Raw genomic sequence first — 12657 nt, forward strand, 5'->3', positions numbered from 1 at the left:
GACAATAAATTGATCAGAATAACAACTAACAATCGTAAAACACTGAGGCTGTTTTAAAAAACTACTGTGGCAACTGAAAAATAAAAATGTAAAATGTTATCAATGTGCTTTTTGAATGTATGATCACGGCACGAACATCAAACAATAATGTGCCTCTCAACATGAGGTGTTTCGGCTGAGAGAGAGACAATGTAAATCAAGGGTCTCAAACACCCGGCCCGCGGGCCAAATGTGGCCCGCAGGACACTAGTTTGAGGCCCCCGCCTTGATATGAAAGTTTAATGTTAGTGCGGCCCGCGTCAAGTTTGATATGGATGCTGTATGGTATCATGTACCCAGAAAAAAAAAATATTACGTTTGATTAATGTTCATGTTAAAGGTTAAATAACTGTTAATAGTTATCCTCCCTATCCGTGTGGAAGTGGTAAGTTTTTGGCTATTTAAGTTTAAAGGAAATAACTTGAAGGCTACCGTTTTAGGTCGCTAGCTCTCTAGTTTGCAAGTTAGCATGTGTCTCAAGACCCTGCAGTTGCGCAATATGTTGTAAATAAAAAGAGTATAAATGTGACTATAGTCGTGTTTTGTCATGTCTACAGGGCTCTAATAATGCTTTGTTCATTTTAATCTGAAAAAAAATAATTTGTCTACCCACCAACTATATGTGGTTTCTTAAGTTTTTATTATTATTATATTTATTTATTTATTACTGATTGATTGATTTTCTTTATTCTTGATTTGTTTATTTATTTTTCATCTTATTTTGTGTAGAAAAATAAAAAGTAAGATATTTGAGGACAGTGGAATGTTTTATCAGAGCTTTTATTGTAGAAAATTGGAACCAAAGCGAAGTTTTTTTTAATTTTTTTGTTTTTAATAAATGCGTTTTTTGGTTTTTTTTTTGGAAAACCTGATGCAGACCCTAGCTCCAGTGGCCCCCCCCAAGTAAATTACTTTTCACGATGGTGATGCAAGGTCAGGTATAAAACAGGAACAAGTAATCCAACTGCATAATGTAGTTAAGACAAGCGCCTGCACATCAACCCGAAAACGGTATTTGCACACAGTGTGAACTTTAGCAAACCAACACTGTACGCCGCCTAAGCATATGGTACCCTATCCAAACAACAGGACAACCACGAGGACGTCAACTTTGGCTCACAAACATCTCAGTCGCGAGTATTGCGTGAAACTCACTCTGCAGACTGACATCTGATTGGTGGTCAGCGTTCCCGTCTTGTCAGAACAAATGACAGATGTGCAGCCCAGTGTTTCCACAGAGGGCAGACTCCGGACAATGGCATTCTTCTTGGCCATGCGCCGGGTGCCCAGAGCCAAACAGGTGGTGATGACAGCAGGAAGACCTTCAGGGATGGCAGCCACGGCCAGCGCCACGGCAATCTTGAAATAGTAGACAGCTCCACGGATCCAGGAGCCTCCATGCACGGGGTCGTTGAAATGGCCGATGTTGATGATCCACACCGCGATGCAGATGAGGGAAATGACTTTGGACAGCTGCTCGCCAAACTCATCCAACTTCTGTTGCAGGGGCGTCTTCTCCTGCTCGGTGGCCGCCATCTCGTCACGGATCTTACCGATTTCCGTGTTAACGCCCGTGGCCACTACGACACCCACGGCCTTCCCGGCGGCAATGTTGGTACCCTGAAATAACAAGTCATTTCTTCCTCAGGATGTTGCCTGATAAAAATGATAAAACAAGCCAATATGAATCAGCGGGAACTATATTTACAGAGAAGAGCATGTTCTTCTTGTCCTGATTGACAGCACGAGGGTCGGGCACAGGGTCCGTGTGTTTGATGACGGAGACGGACTCCCCTGAATAGACAAACACAGGGTACCTCGTTCAGACAGCAGACAGGATGACAATCTCAGATTTATATAGAGTGGTCACCTGATACGAATTCATATAGCAGTTTTAAGCCATAAAAACAACCACAAGTACATGGCATCGATCATTTGCATGCAAAAAGTACCCTCAACAGCAAGGAGGAAGTGAAAACCACCAAGCATATTTTTTTTTAATGCACACACACAGTATATTCCAAATGTGTCAACTGTAAATAGTGAGTGGTGTTATGTTTTGAAAGAGGTAAAAAAGGTAAAAACAAACTTTTTTTCTTATGAACGATGAGGGTCTAATCTTTCTTTTTGGTAGGGCCCATGTTTATATAGCCATAGAACACATTATTCTGTGTACCCTTAAGAAAATCATTCACAATCGTCTAAAAATGGTTGGTAAATTAAGGGGTCGTGTTTTGAAAAATGGCTGGGACTGAATGAGTTAATGATAACATGGACGATAATGCTCTTATTTTTCCACTGAAAAAGCTACATGTGATGGAATGTAGCTCCTGGTCTAGTATGTCACATCAATGCGATCAATAGGAAAGAAGTTTGAGTAATGTTTTAAGGCACAGGAAGTATTACGTTATCAATGTGCTTTTTGAATGTATGATCACGGCACAAACGTCAAACAATAATGTCCCTCTCAACATGAGGTGTTTCGGCTAAGAGAGACATTGTAAATCAGGGGTCTCAAACACGCGGCCCGCGGGCCAAATGTGGCCCGCAGGACACTAGTTTCAGGCCCCCACCTTGATATGAAAGTTTAATGTTAGTGCGGCCCGCGCAAGTTTGATATGGATGCTGTATGGTATCATGTACCCAGAAGAAAATTATTACGTTTGATTAATGTTCATGTTAAAGGTTAAATAACTGTTAATAGTAATCCTCCCTATCCGTGTGGAAGTGGTAAGTTTTTGGCTATTTAAGTTTAAAGGAAATAACTCGAAGGCTACCGTTTAGGTCGCTAGCTCTCTAGTTTGCGAGTTAGCATGTGTCTCAAGACCCTGCAGTTGCGCAATATGTTGTAAATAAAAAGAGTATAAATGTGACTAAAGTCGTGTTTTGTCGTGTCTACAGGGGTCTAATAATGCTTTGTTCATTTTAATCTGAAAAAAATATTTTTTTATTCATTATTATTATTATATTTATTTATTACTGATTGATTGATTTTCTTTATTCTTGTTTATTTTTCATCTTATTTCGTGTAGAAAAATAAAAATTAAGATATTTGAGGACAGTGGAATGTTTTATCAGAGCTTTTTTTGGACGATAATGCTCTTATTTTTCCACTGAAAAAGCTACATGCGATGGAATGTACTCTGCATTCACCTAAACTAACCGTGCAAACTGACTTGAAAAACATTTTCCATTTTTTTTTTTTTTTTTTTTTTATTTTGAATGCACAAACCACATAGACAAACAAAGCTTAGGTTGAAACTCAGCAGACTCAAAGGAAGAGATATCGACAGATATCTGGTTCAACTTACCGGTCAGAATGGACTGGTCCACTCTTAAGGTTGTTGACTTGATTGAACAGATACGGATATCGGCAGGCACTTTATCTCCGACTGTAACCAAACAAAACATCAAGCTCATAAAACCACCGACTGTGTGCACACAACGTCACTCTATAAATAAATACCGAACAAATATCATTTAATGAGCGTATGTGGTGGTGTGATCTAAAACAGAGGAAGCAGGACGAGGAAAGGGGGGTTGTCGCAAGGTCGCGGGACAGTGCGGACATCACCGCGGGATAAAAGACAGATTAGAAAAATGAGGAGGAAAAGGAAGACGTATAAGCCATAAATGGCTCGTCTCAAAGGAAAAGACCAATTTAGGTACGTTGAAATTGCGGTGACCCAATTCAGCTTCCTGATGCTACCATAACGCAAAACTGGGGGAAACTGCTCAAGCCATAAGCGTACACAACGTACATAAAATTGGTCCTTGAGTTCATTGGAGGACACAAATCTGCAGAAAATGCTGAAAAAAAACACATATACATCAATACAGTACAAGACCATCGCAAAGGGAAACTATATATATATATATATCAGGGCGCTACATTAAAAACAAAAATTACTTGCCTATGGGGAATCCTTAAGGTGAGAACTACTTGCCCGAACATGTAAAATGAATGACTGCCAGTATGATATCTAATTTTTGTGGCATCACATGAGAATCTCAAATAAAGATGACATGATTATCATTTCTTGTGGTTGTTTTCCTACATAGATCATCATAGATAATTCATCAGATAATAGTACTGACGCATTTAATTTGGAGGAATGTGTGGAAAAATTGTGATGTATGTTAACATGGCACGCCATACTACCTTACACAAATATTAGTAGTAGTAAGCAGTGATATTTATAAGTTGTGCACCACAATGAAACATAATATTGAATAGACATTTGTGTACTAGTAAAGTGTTTTTAATACAGAAAAAAATGCTCAATGGTCAAACTAAATAATTTGTGAAGCAAAGGTGAGAAAAATACACAGAGAAATGGAACCGCTAGATTTTGTAGCTTGTGCAAAAAATCAGCACTTGGTATTGGATCTAATGGGTGGTGTTTCATTGTGACCACTTCAAATTGTCACAGCAATGTGATTCACTCACCTGGGCCATCATTTGATTTGCTGCCGCTAATAAAATACTTGTTTAGGAGGCACTGCTTCATCACTTTTTGCTGTTTTCCTTCAGAAGTTGTTGAAGAATTAGACCATGTTGGCAGGGACGCCATGGTAGATGTTTTCCTAGTCAAACCATCGCTGATTGGTTGATCGCGAACAAGAACGGGTGTGGGTAAAAACGCGGACCGCGGTCTAAATAAACGATTCTGATTGGTCCATTTCAAGATTTGCAAGGATTGGTTTGCAAATTACCACCTGAATTACGCAGTCTGTGTTTTACCAACACCCAACAAGAACCGCTTTTTAAAAAAAAAACTCTTTGCAGTATGGCATGCTAAAGTGAACTTGCCCGACGGGAATATCACTGATTGGATTTACTTGCCCCAATTTTGTTTTAACTTGCACCGGGCCATCGGTACATCGTTATTATCGAGCCCTGTATATATATATATACATATTGTAATATAAAACGCATGTGCCCTTTAGAGAAAGGAAAATAGCATCAGGACCTACAACGGACAAAGCCAAAAATGGCAAAAGTATTCCAATATCTTCCCCAATGCTCTTATCAGGTTTAAATGTGGCTGCATGAAAGCAGCTGTCTCCGCATCACTGTGACAACACAGGAAGACCAAAACGACAAGCCCCTCTACTAGATACTTAGCATACAAAACATCAGAATACATTCCGCTAACAGACCGGTGTCGGTTTTCACGGTTACGCATGGGATCAGTCCTTTAAGTTTCCGTGTGGAAGAGATGATCGTCCACTCGCTAAGCATTCCTGAAAAGCGGTGCCAAAAAGTCGGATCTGTCAGCAGCCATCATCCAATCTAGACGTAGGGTGTTTCTCAGAACCACGGACACGGTAGCATCCAAAGCTTTATTTCTGAGAAGGTCGCTAATCCTTGCTCATAGATGGGTCAAGCTACAAAGACTCCACTTTGGAATGGATATCCTGCAAAGAATTAGCTACATCATTACATTTAAACATTGAATTTATGCTCCCGTATGTTCCATTCCAAGCATTTTGTCCTTTGATGGTGAGGTAACACTTCCTGTTTTAAGTTTTGAGTACATTTTGGAACAGTGACAGCACCGTCCAAGAGCCGTTGTTACACTGCAGGCACGCACATATCAGCTGTCTTTTTGTGTCAACATCCTGCTTGGGAGGCGTCCAAACATTCTCATCAGCCAGCCGCACTTTTTTTCACCTTTGTGTTTGCCAACAGGTGATCGAGTCCACCAGAGTTCAGGCTCGGTGATGCATTTCGCCACAATATGACTCACGTAGGTGCCATTTAAAATAGACCTTTCAACAGCAAGCGAAGGCCGTGACGACGACGACGACGACGACAACGACGTAAGCTGGCAGCTTTGACTGGCACCTGCCCCCGCCGTGTGTTCGGGTACCGCATGTGGTTTAAAAAGCCGGCCAGACTTCCTCAGCGTCCATGTGTTGATGGCAGCAGGACAAAAGAGGTGATGTGCCGTCAAGTCAAGAGGATCATTACGGAAGAGTCGACGTGACATCTCTTCCAAAGCAGCCTTCATTAGCAGCCACCTCGTTGAAAAGTCTTTGTCGAGATGAAAATTGACTTAGCTTAGCTGTCTGCGGTTTGTTTAGTTTTGCTTTTCGGTACGTGCAAATCACAGACACATACATGCATGGATGGATGCAGGAAGAGCACAAGAGTGGAGGTCTACTCCACATAATGAACTATAAAAGCAACAAAAAAAACGAAATCAGCCAGACAGTTTCCGATAAACCGATGTTTCATTAATTTCCTTAGTATAAATTCAGGTAACAAAATTCATTGGACTTGAACATTTCGCTTCAGGCTGAGCTGAGCAATTTGCAAAGGAGGAGGACCCTGCAGTGTTTTTCCCACTGCAATGTATCTGTGGTTTTGGGATAGAGCAAATGACATCATCACTGCATCACCGTCATGACACATGACACACACAAGTGTTTTGAGGCTACGGCCGCACAAATACTTATGTGTCATAAGAAATATGTGACAGTAACTCACATTATTTAGCCACAGAACATGAACTTATCGACTTAAATGTGTTGGTTTCATTTCATGCAGTGGAAGATGCATGTGTGTGCGTGAAATGTACACAAGCTATTTAAAAATAATAATAATAAAAAAAACCCATTCACAATGTTTCCTGGGTTCCATGCAAGTGTTTTTAAAAGATAATGCACAGGGTCTCTGCATATTTCAAAAAGTCAAAACTTACCACTTAAGACAATAACAAATACAACTTAAGACCAATTTCACATTCATACTTGCAAAAAAAGCAGAAAAAAAATATTTAAGGAAAATTGGAGGCTCGTGGAGCTAGGAGACCAGGGTTCAATTCCATCTCTGTGTGGAGTTTGCATGTTCTCCCCGTGCATGCGTGGGTTTTCTCCGGGTACTCCGGTTTCCTCCCACATTCCAAAAACATGCTATATATATTAATAATATCATATATTGGTAATATTAATATTAATATTTTTAATTTAGTATATTATTTTTATTTTTTAATATATTATTTTTAAAAACAATCACTTTAAACAATTTTATATTAATATATTAATATAATATAATATTAATATATTATAATATAATATATTGATATTAATATATTGTATATTATATATTACATATAATAATAATAACATATTGTTTATATTACATTATATTATGAATAATTAATTAATTAATACTATTAATAACGAATATTAATTATTAATAATAATTATTGATATTCATTTTCACACTGAAAATGAATGAATTAATATTAATAATAATCGGCATGTTTATAATTGGAGTTTGCATGTTCTCCCCGTGCATGCGTGGGTTTTCTCCGGGTACTCCGGTTTCCTCCCACATTCCAAAAACATGCTAGGTTAATTAGCGACTCCAAATTGTCCATAGGTATGAATGTGAGTGTGAATGGTTGTTTGTCTATATGTGCCCTGTGATTGGCTGCCCATCAGTCCAGGGTGTACCCCGCCTCTCGCCCGAAGACAGCCGGGATAGGCTCCAGCACCCCTCGCGACCCTCGTGAGGAAAAAACGGTAGAAAATGAATGAATGGAGGCTTGTGGTGGAATTTGTCCAGGCTTCTGATTGGCCACAACGTGCATGATAGCCAATGAATGTGTTTCATGTGATGAGGTGTGTTAAGAAGCAGCGTTACGGAGTCACCAAATGTATGGAGTGTAAATGACAAGAGGAGCTCATACAGAGTCCAATTATGTGTTACGAGGGCGATCTGGTAGCAGCAAATCTTGAGAAATAAATAAATACAAAGTAGCGGCGAGTCTATTTGTGGCGGTCCAAATCTACTGTGGCAGGCCGCCACAAATAAATGCATGTAGGGGGGAAACCCTGCCGTGCCTCCATTAGAATAACCAGATATACTGTAATGCCACAAAATACTTTAAGTTTATGTAAGACAAATGCTTATTTTTTCAATTCAAATACTAAATGTTGTGTTGTTCAATCAAGCGACATGCGTTTAGTTTACGTCGTCATTTTTTGTCCTGCTGCTCAACCTGTTTAAAAAAAAAGTGTCATTGTTTGTTATGTTGCACTAAAACAGGCTCATTGTTTTTGCACCATTACTGGTTGTATTCTGGTTAAAATATGCTGCCATATAGCCACCCTTTTTCTATATCATTTGGGTAAGATGGAACCTATCTCGGCAGAAAGCTGCAAAATATAAAACTATGAAATACATTTTTGGGGGTTTTGTTTCACCCTATCATGGTATCGAGATATTATCATTATCATGAGCCATCTATCGGAAATTGTATCGTATCGCGACGTCTGTAAAATTAAAAAAATTAAAAATTAAAAAATTAAAAATTAAAAAAATTAAAATATCAATAATAATAATAATAATAATAAAATCATTAATAATTTAATAATAAATAAATAATTTTTACAAATCCAAAAATAGTTCACTATAATGATGGATATGGTAATATTAATGATGGTAATAATGATAGAGTATAACAATAATGATAATAACAATAATAATAATAATAATATTACAATGATAATAATAACAGGGGAAAACAAGACTGTGGCATGAACATGATTATATCTTGCAAAAAGGGGTAGGCATTTATAAGCTTTTGCTTCAGCCTACTCCTTTTGGGCTTGTTATCAGATAGTTGAATACAGATGTAAATAATGGAAAGTTATATTTTGATTGGTGTGGGAGATGCACTGTGGTGTTTCGTGTATTTGCCCAAATAAATATAATTTACTTTTTTTTTTTCAAGTTTTCCAATCCTACTAAAATAACTAAGTGAATTTCCTGTCTCGTGCGGACCGCTGATGTCACAGCAACAATCTATTTGAGATCTCTGCTGTGCTCTTAAGCGGGAGCCGGTTCTGCATGCACATAGCATGTAACCGCGTTGTGGTTCAACACCGCCATGGGAACAAAAACCAAAAACAAAGAAGCTTTGGTCAAAATTAACAGGGTGCTTGGCACACAGACGCAAAATTAATTAGTGTAATGTAAACCAGGCATAATCTGATTTAGGTAAAAATTTGAAGATGTGCTAAAATGAATCATTAAACGTTTGAGTAAAGTGAAACGTATCAAAAAGCTACCCTACTATCAGATAGTGACCACAGGAAAAGAAGTGCTAAAGGATTGCTGCTGAGTTAGTATCACAGCTTAGACCCATTAGTGGATGTCCATTTCGGAGATTGTGTGCGCCACCTTTGTAAAGCACCTAGCTGCATATTAAGTTTGGGCGTCTAACGCCAACACTCCCCCCGGGGTCAGCAAGATGAGGACCGTTTATCACAGTTGTGAACATTCGCCAAAGGACAGTCCCCTCGGTGACACTGGACATTTGGCAGACCGCACCGAATGCCATACTATCCGTGGTGTCTGGAATCCCAGTAGAGGGTGCGGGCGCTGATGGGAAGGGTCACTACTGTGCATGGAGCACGGTGGGGGTAGGTTCGCTTCTCCACATAGTGCTTCCCTATAAGGTCATCTCTTTTGGACACAATGGGAGCAGAGCCTCCCTGCTTGCTACCCTTCACACTGAGCCGTAGCATCTTCCAGGCTAACTTCACGGCCAGTTCAGAACAACCCTGCAGAGATCTGCTGCGTCGAGAAAAGACAGATCTGTAAATGTCTTATTAAACCAGCTGCCAGGTATTGGATCATACTAGCGTGCTGCTGTCGATATTATTCAGTTCTCCTCTATGTTTATAAAACACTATTTTGTTATATACTATATGTTGTTATTTTGTTCATATAGCTGCCTATACAGTATTGCTGTATTTACATATTGTTGGCAATAACAATATAATTTGTTTCGTTTGCTGTGATTATTGAAAAAGTGATCTTGGTATAGGCGGCACGGTGGACAAGTGGTTAGCGCACAGACCGCACAGCTAGGAGACCAGGGTTCGATTCCACCCTCGGCCATCTCTGTGTGGAGTTTGCATGTTCTCCCCGTGCATGCGTGGGTTTCCTCCCACATTCCAAAAACATGCTAGGTTAATTAGCGACTCCAAATTGTCCATAGGTATGAATGTGAGTGTGAATGGTTGTTTGTCTATATGTGCACTGTGATTGGCTGGCGACCAGTCAGTCCAGGGTGTACCCCGCCTCCCGCCCAAAGACAGCTGGGATAGGCTCCAGCACCCCCCCGCCGCGACCCTCGTGAGGGAAAAAGCGGTAGAAAATGAATGAATGAATGATCTTGGTATCTGCAATACTTGCACTGTATTTACTTGGTATCAGCTTAATATCAAAATCTACAGTATCGGGTCGAATGCCAATATAAAATTTCTAATGCACCTTCTCTTCTTGTCTGTGACTCTCCCTCGGCTCAACGGTGAGCTGACTGAGCATCAGACGGCTCAGCAGCTGAGGCAAATATTATTCATGAATATGACAACTGCCAAGGATTTTTGAAAGTCGTCTGAACTCTGGATTAGCTGCAGCTCCACTGATTTTTTTATATTTTATTTTATTTTTTTTTACAACTGTGCTTCAAGCTGCTAACAGCAAAGCCAGCACTTGTGTTGACGAAAAAAAAAAATGCATTAGTCTCAAAACTTTGTCTGTTGCCACCTGCAATGCAAAGATCAATTAAGCTGCACCGACAGTCAGCTAAATTCAATTGTCATGTACAAAAACATGGGTACTACTGTACAATGGACAGGGTGCACATAGTACATAGTTGGGAACAAGACACCTGTCAGCATTGCTCCAGCCGCTGCCCGCTATAAATATAGCATTCCATCAACCAAACCACCTATGACGGCTATAAATAAAAGCCAGCGCATCACACAGAGAGATTGTGCATCACTTCAGAGGCTACAGGTTAAACGGTGTTCAGAGATAATACTATATGCTCTCAAGGCTCCAGCGTCCCGCAGATACGCCGCCCTTTTTTTTTTTTTTTTTTTTCAACATTTGGAAAAACTGTGGGCGGGGCAAAGCCAGGACATTGACTGGACATTAGCGGAATGACAGATGATATGCTGCAACTGTTAGTAAAGACGCAGCATCAACATGCAGTGTCAACCTGATGTGTGAAGACTGGTCAAAATGGGCGCCCTTGCACATGTGACATTCAGATGTTCCACTTCATATAGTTCAACTTATGTAGAATTAGCTATTGTAAGAAGTATCCGCAATGTGAACCCAATATGCAAGCATTACGGCCACATTGTGCTTGAACTCCCGAGAGCAAGGTTTCTTACCGGCAACTTCTACAATGTCTCCGGGAACAATGTCTCTGGCCTTGATCCGCTGGACCGTCTTTCTGTCCTGCCGATACACTTTGCCCATCTCAGGCTCGTACTCCTTCAGCGCCTCAATGGCATCTTCAGCGTTGCGTTCCTAAGTCAGGATAAACTCAATTAGTGTTTAAAAAAAAAATAAAAATAGAAAAAAGAAACAAACTGAACAGGAGAGTTCACACGGGACAGGATGCCCTTAGGCAGCCCGCCACAAATGCATTTACACAAATTTTGATTGATTTAAGATTTACCGCTACCTGTTCACCCGCAATTATAAACACATTATAACGGGACTGTGTGTTTAGCTTGTCGTGACGTCTTATATTCGACGGCATTGTAACTGCTTCTTAACATGCCTCTTTTGCACGCCATAAAAACACATTCACTGGCTGTAATGCACATTTTGGAAGAGAAATGCCGATTAAACTCAGTATAGGGTAAACTCAATTAGTGTTTTAAAAAATAAAAATACAAGAAACAAACTGAACAGAGTTCACTTTTACTATGCATAAGGCACGGGACCAGATGCCTTAAGGCAGCCCGCCACAAATACATTTACACAAATTTAGATTTATTTAAGATTTAAAAAAAAAAATTGTTATCCATGGGTTGCGGTGCTGTGAGAAACACACAGAATAATGGTAAATATTTTGCTAAACACTGTTGTAAGAAATTATTAGGCTAATACATTTTTTTAAATTACAAATTTTTTCAAAAAAGATATAGCAATTCACAGCAGCCACAAAACTTTAACTTTACACACATGACGTGGAGCATTGTCTACATTTCCATGATCCATGCGATAAACCCCATTTAAGATCACGCACCTGCATAATATGCATAATAAAAATGAGTCATGATGACTGCGGCCTGTTCAAGACTGCACATGATCGCAGTTTAAGTGCCAAAAAATATATGGGAGTGGTTCAACGGGATTATAATAAAATGCTATTTTTTTTTTAAGCTTTGTATGCTAAAGTAGGCTATTTGGAAGTATTGAAGTGAAGCAGTGTTGTTAGTAATTATGCAGCAAAAGTACATGTATGGGATGTCTCACCTGCCACACACCAACAATGGCGTTGGCAATAAGAATGAGTAAAATTACAAAAGGTTCCACAAAGGCTGTAATGCTTTCTTCTCCCTCCTCAAACCATGCCAGGACCTAAAAAAAAAAAAAAAGCACATGAAACAACTTATTGTAAATACTAATGGAGTAATTGAATTGAACAAGTGACAACCAGATTAGAACAGTTTTGGTTCCAATGCCGGCAGCATTTTGTAATCAGAGTTGTCGCTACGATAATAGAACACAAATAATATCATGCAAAAATCATTCAGCTCGTTTTCATCATGCAAACTGTCCCAAAGCTT

The 12657-nt window shown here is 39.5% G+C and overlaps 1 protein-coding gene across 1 annotated transcript in view; it reads right to left on the reverse strand.

Annotated features, from left to right (window-relative positions):
- LOC131127824 (sarcoplasmic/endoplasmic reticulum calcium ATPase 2-like) overlaps positions 1–12657 on the reverse strand; it is a 28384-nt gene that overhangs the window by 10678 nt on the left and 5049 nt on the right. Inside the window, exons 4-8 of the mRNA XM_058070093.1 lie at positions 12344–12448; positions 11248–11386; positions 3351–3431; positions 1748–1833; positions 1195–1659 (exon numbers count right to left, since the gene is read on the reverse strand). Of these exons, the coding sequence (XP_057926076.1) occupies positions 1195–1659; positions 1748–1833; positions 3351–3431; positions 11248–11386; positions 12344–12448 (876 nt within the window). The remainder of the gene's footprint in view (positions 1–1194; positions 1660–1747; positions 1834–3350; positions 3432–11247; positions 11387–12343; positions 12449–12657) is intronic.

Source organism: Doryrhamphus excisus, chromosome 4, assembly GCF_030265055.1.
Source record: "Doryrhamphus excisus isolate RoL2022-K1 chromosome 4, RoL_Dexc_1.0, whole genome shotgun sequence".
Taxonomy (NCBI): domain Eukaryota; kingdom Metazoa; phylum Chordata; class Actinopteri; order Syngnathiformes; family Syngnathidae; genus Doryrhamphus; species Doryrhamphus excisus.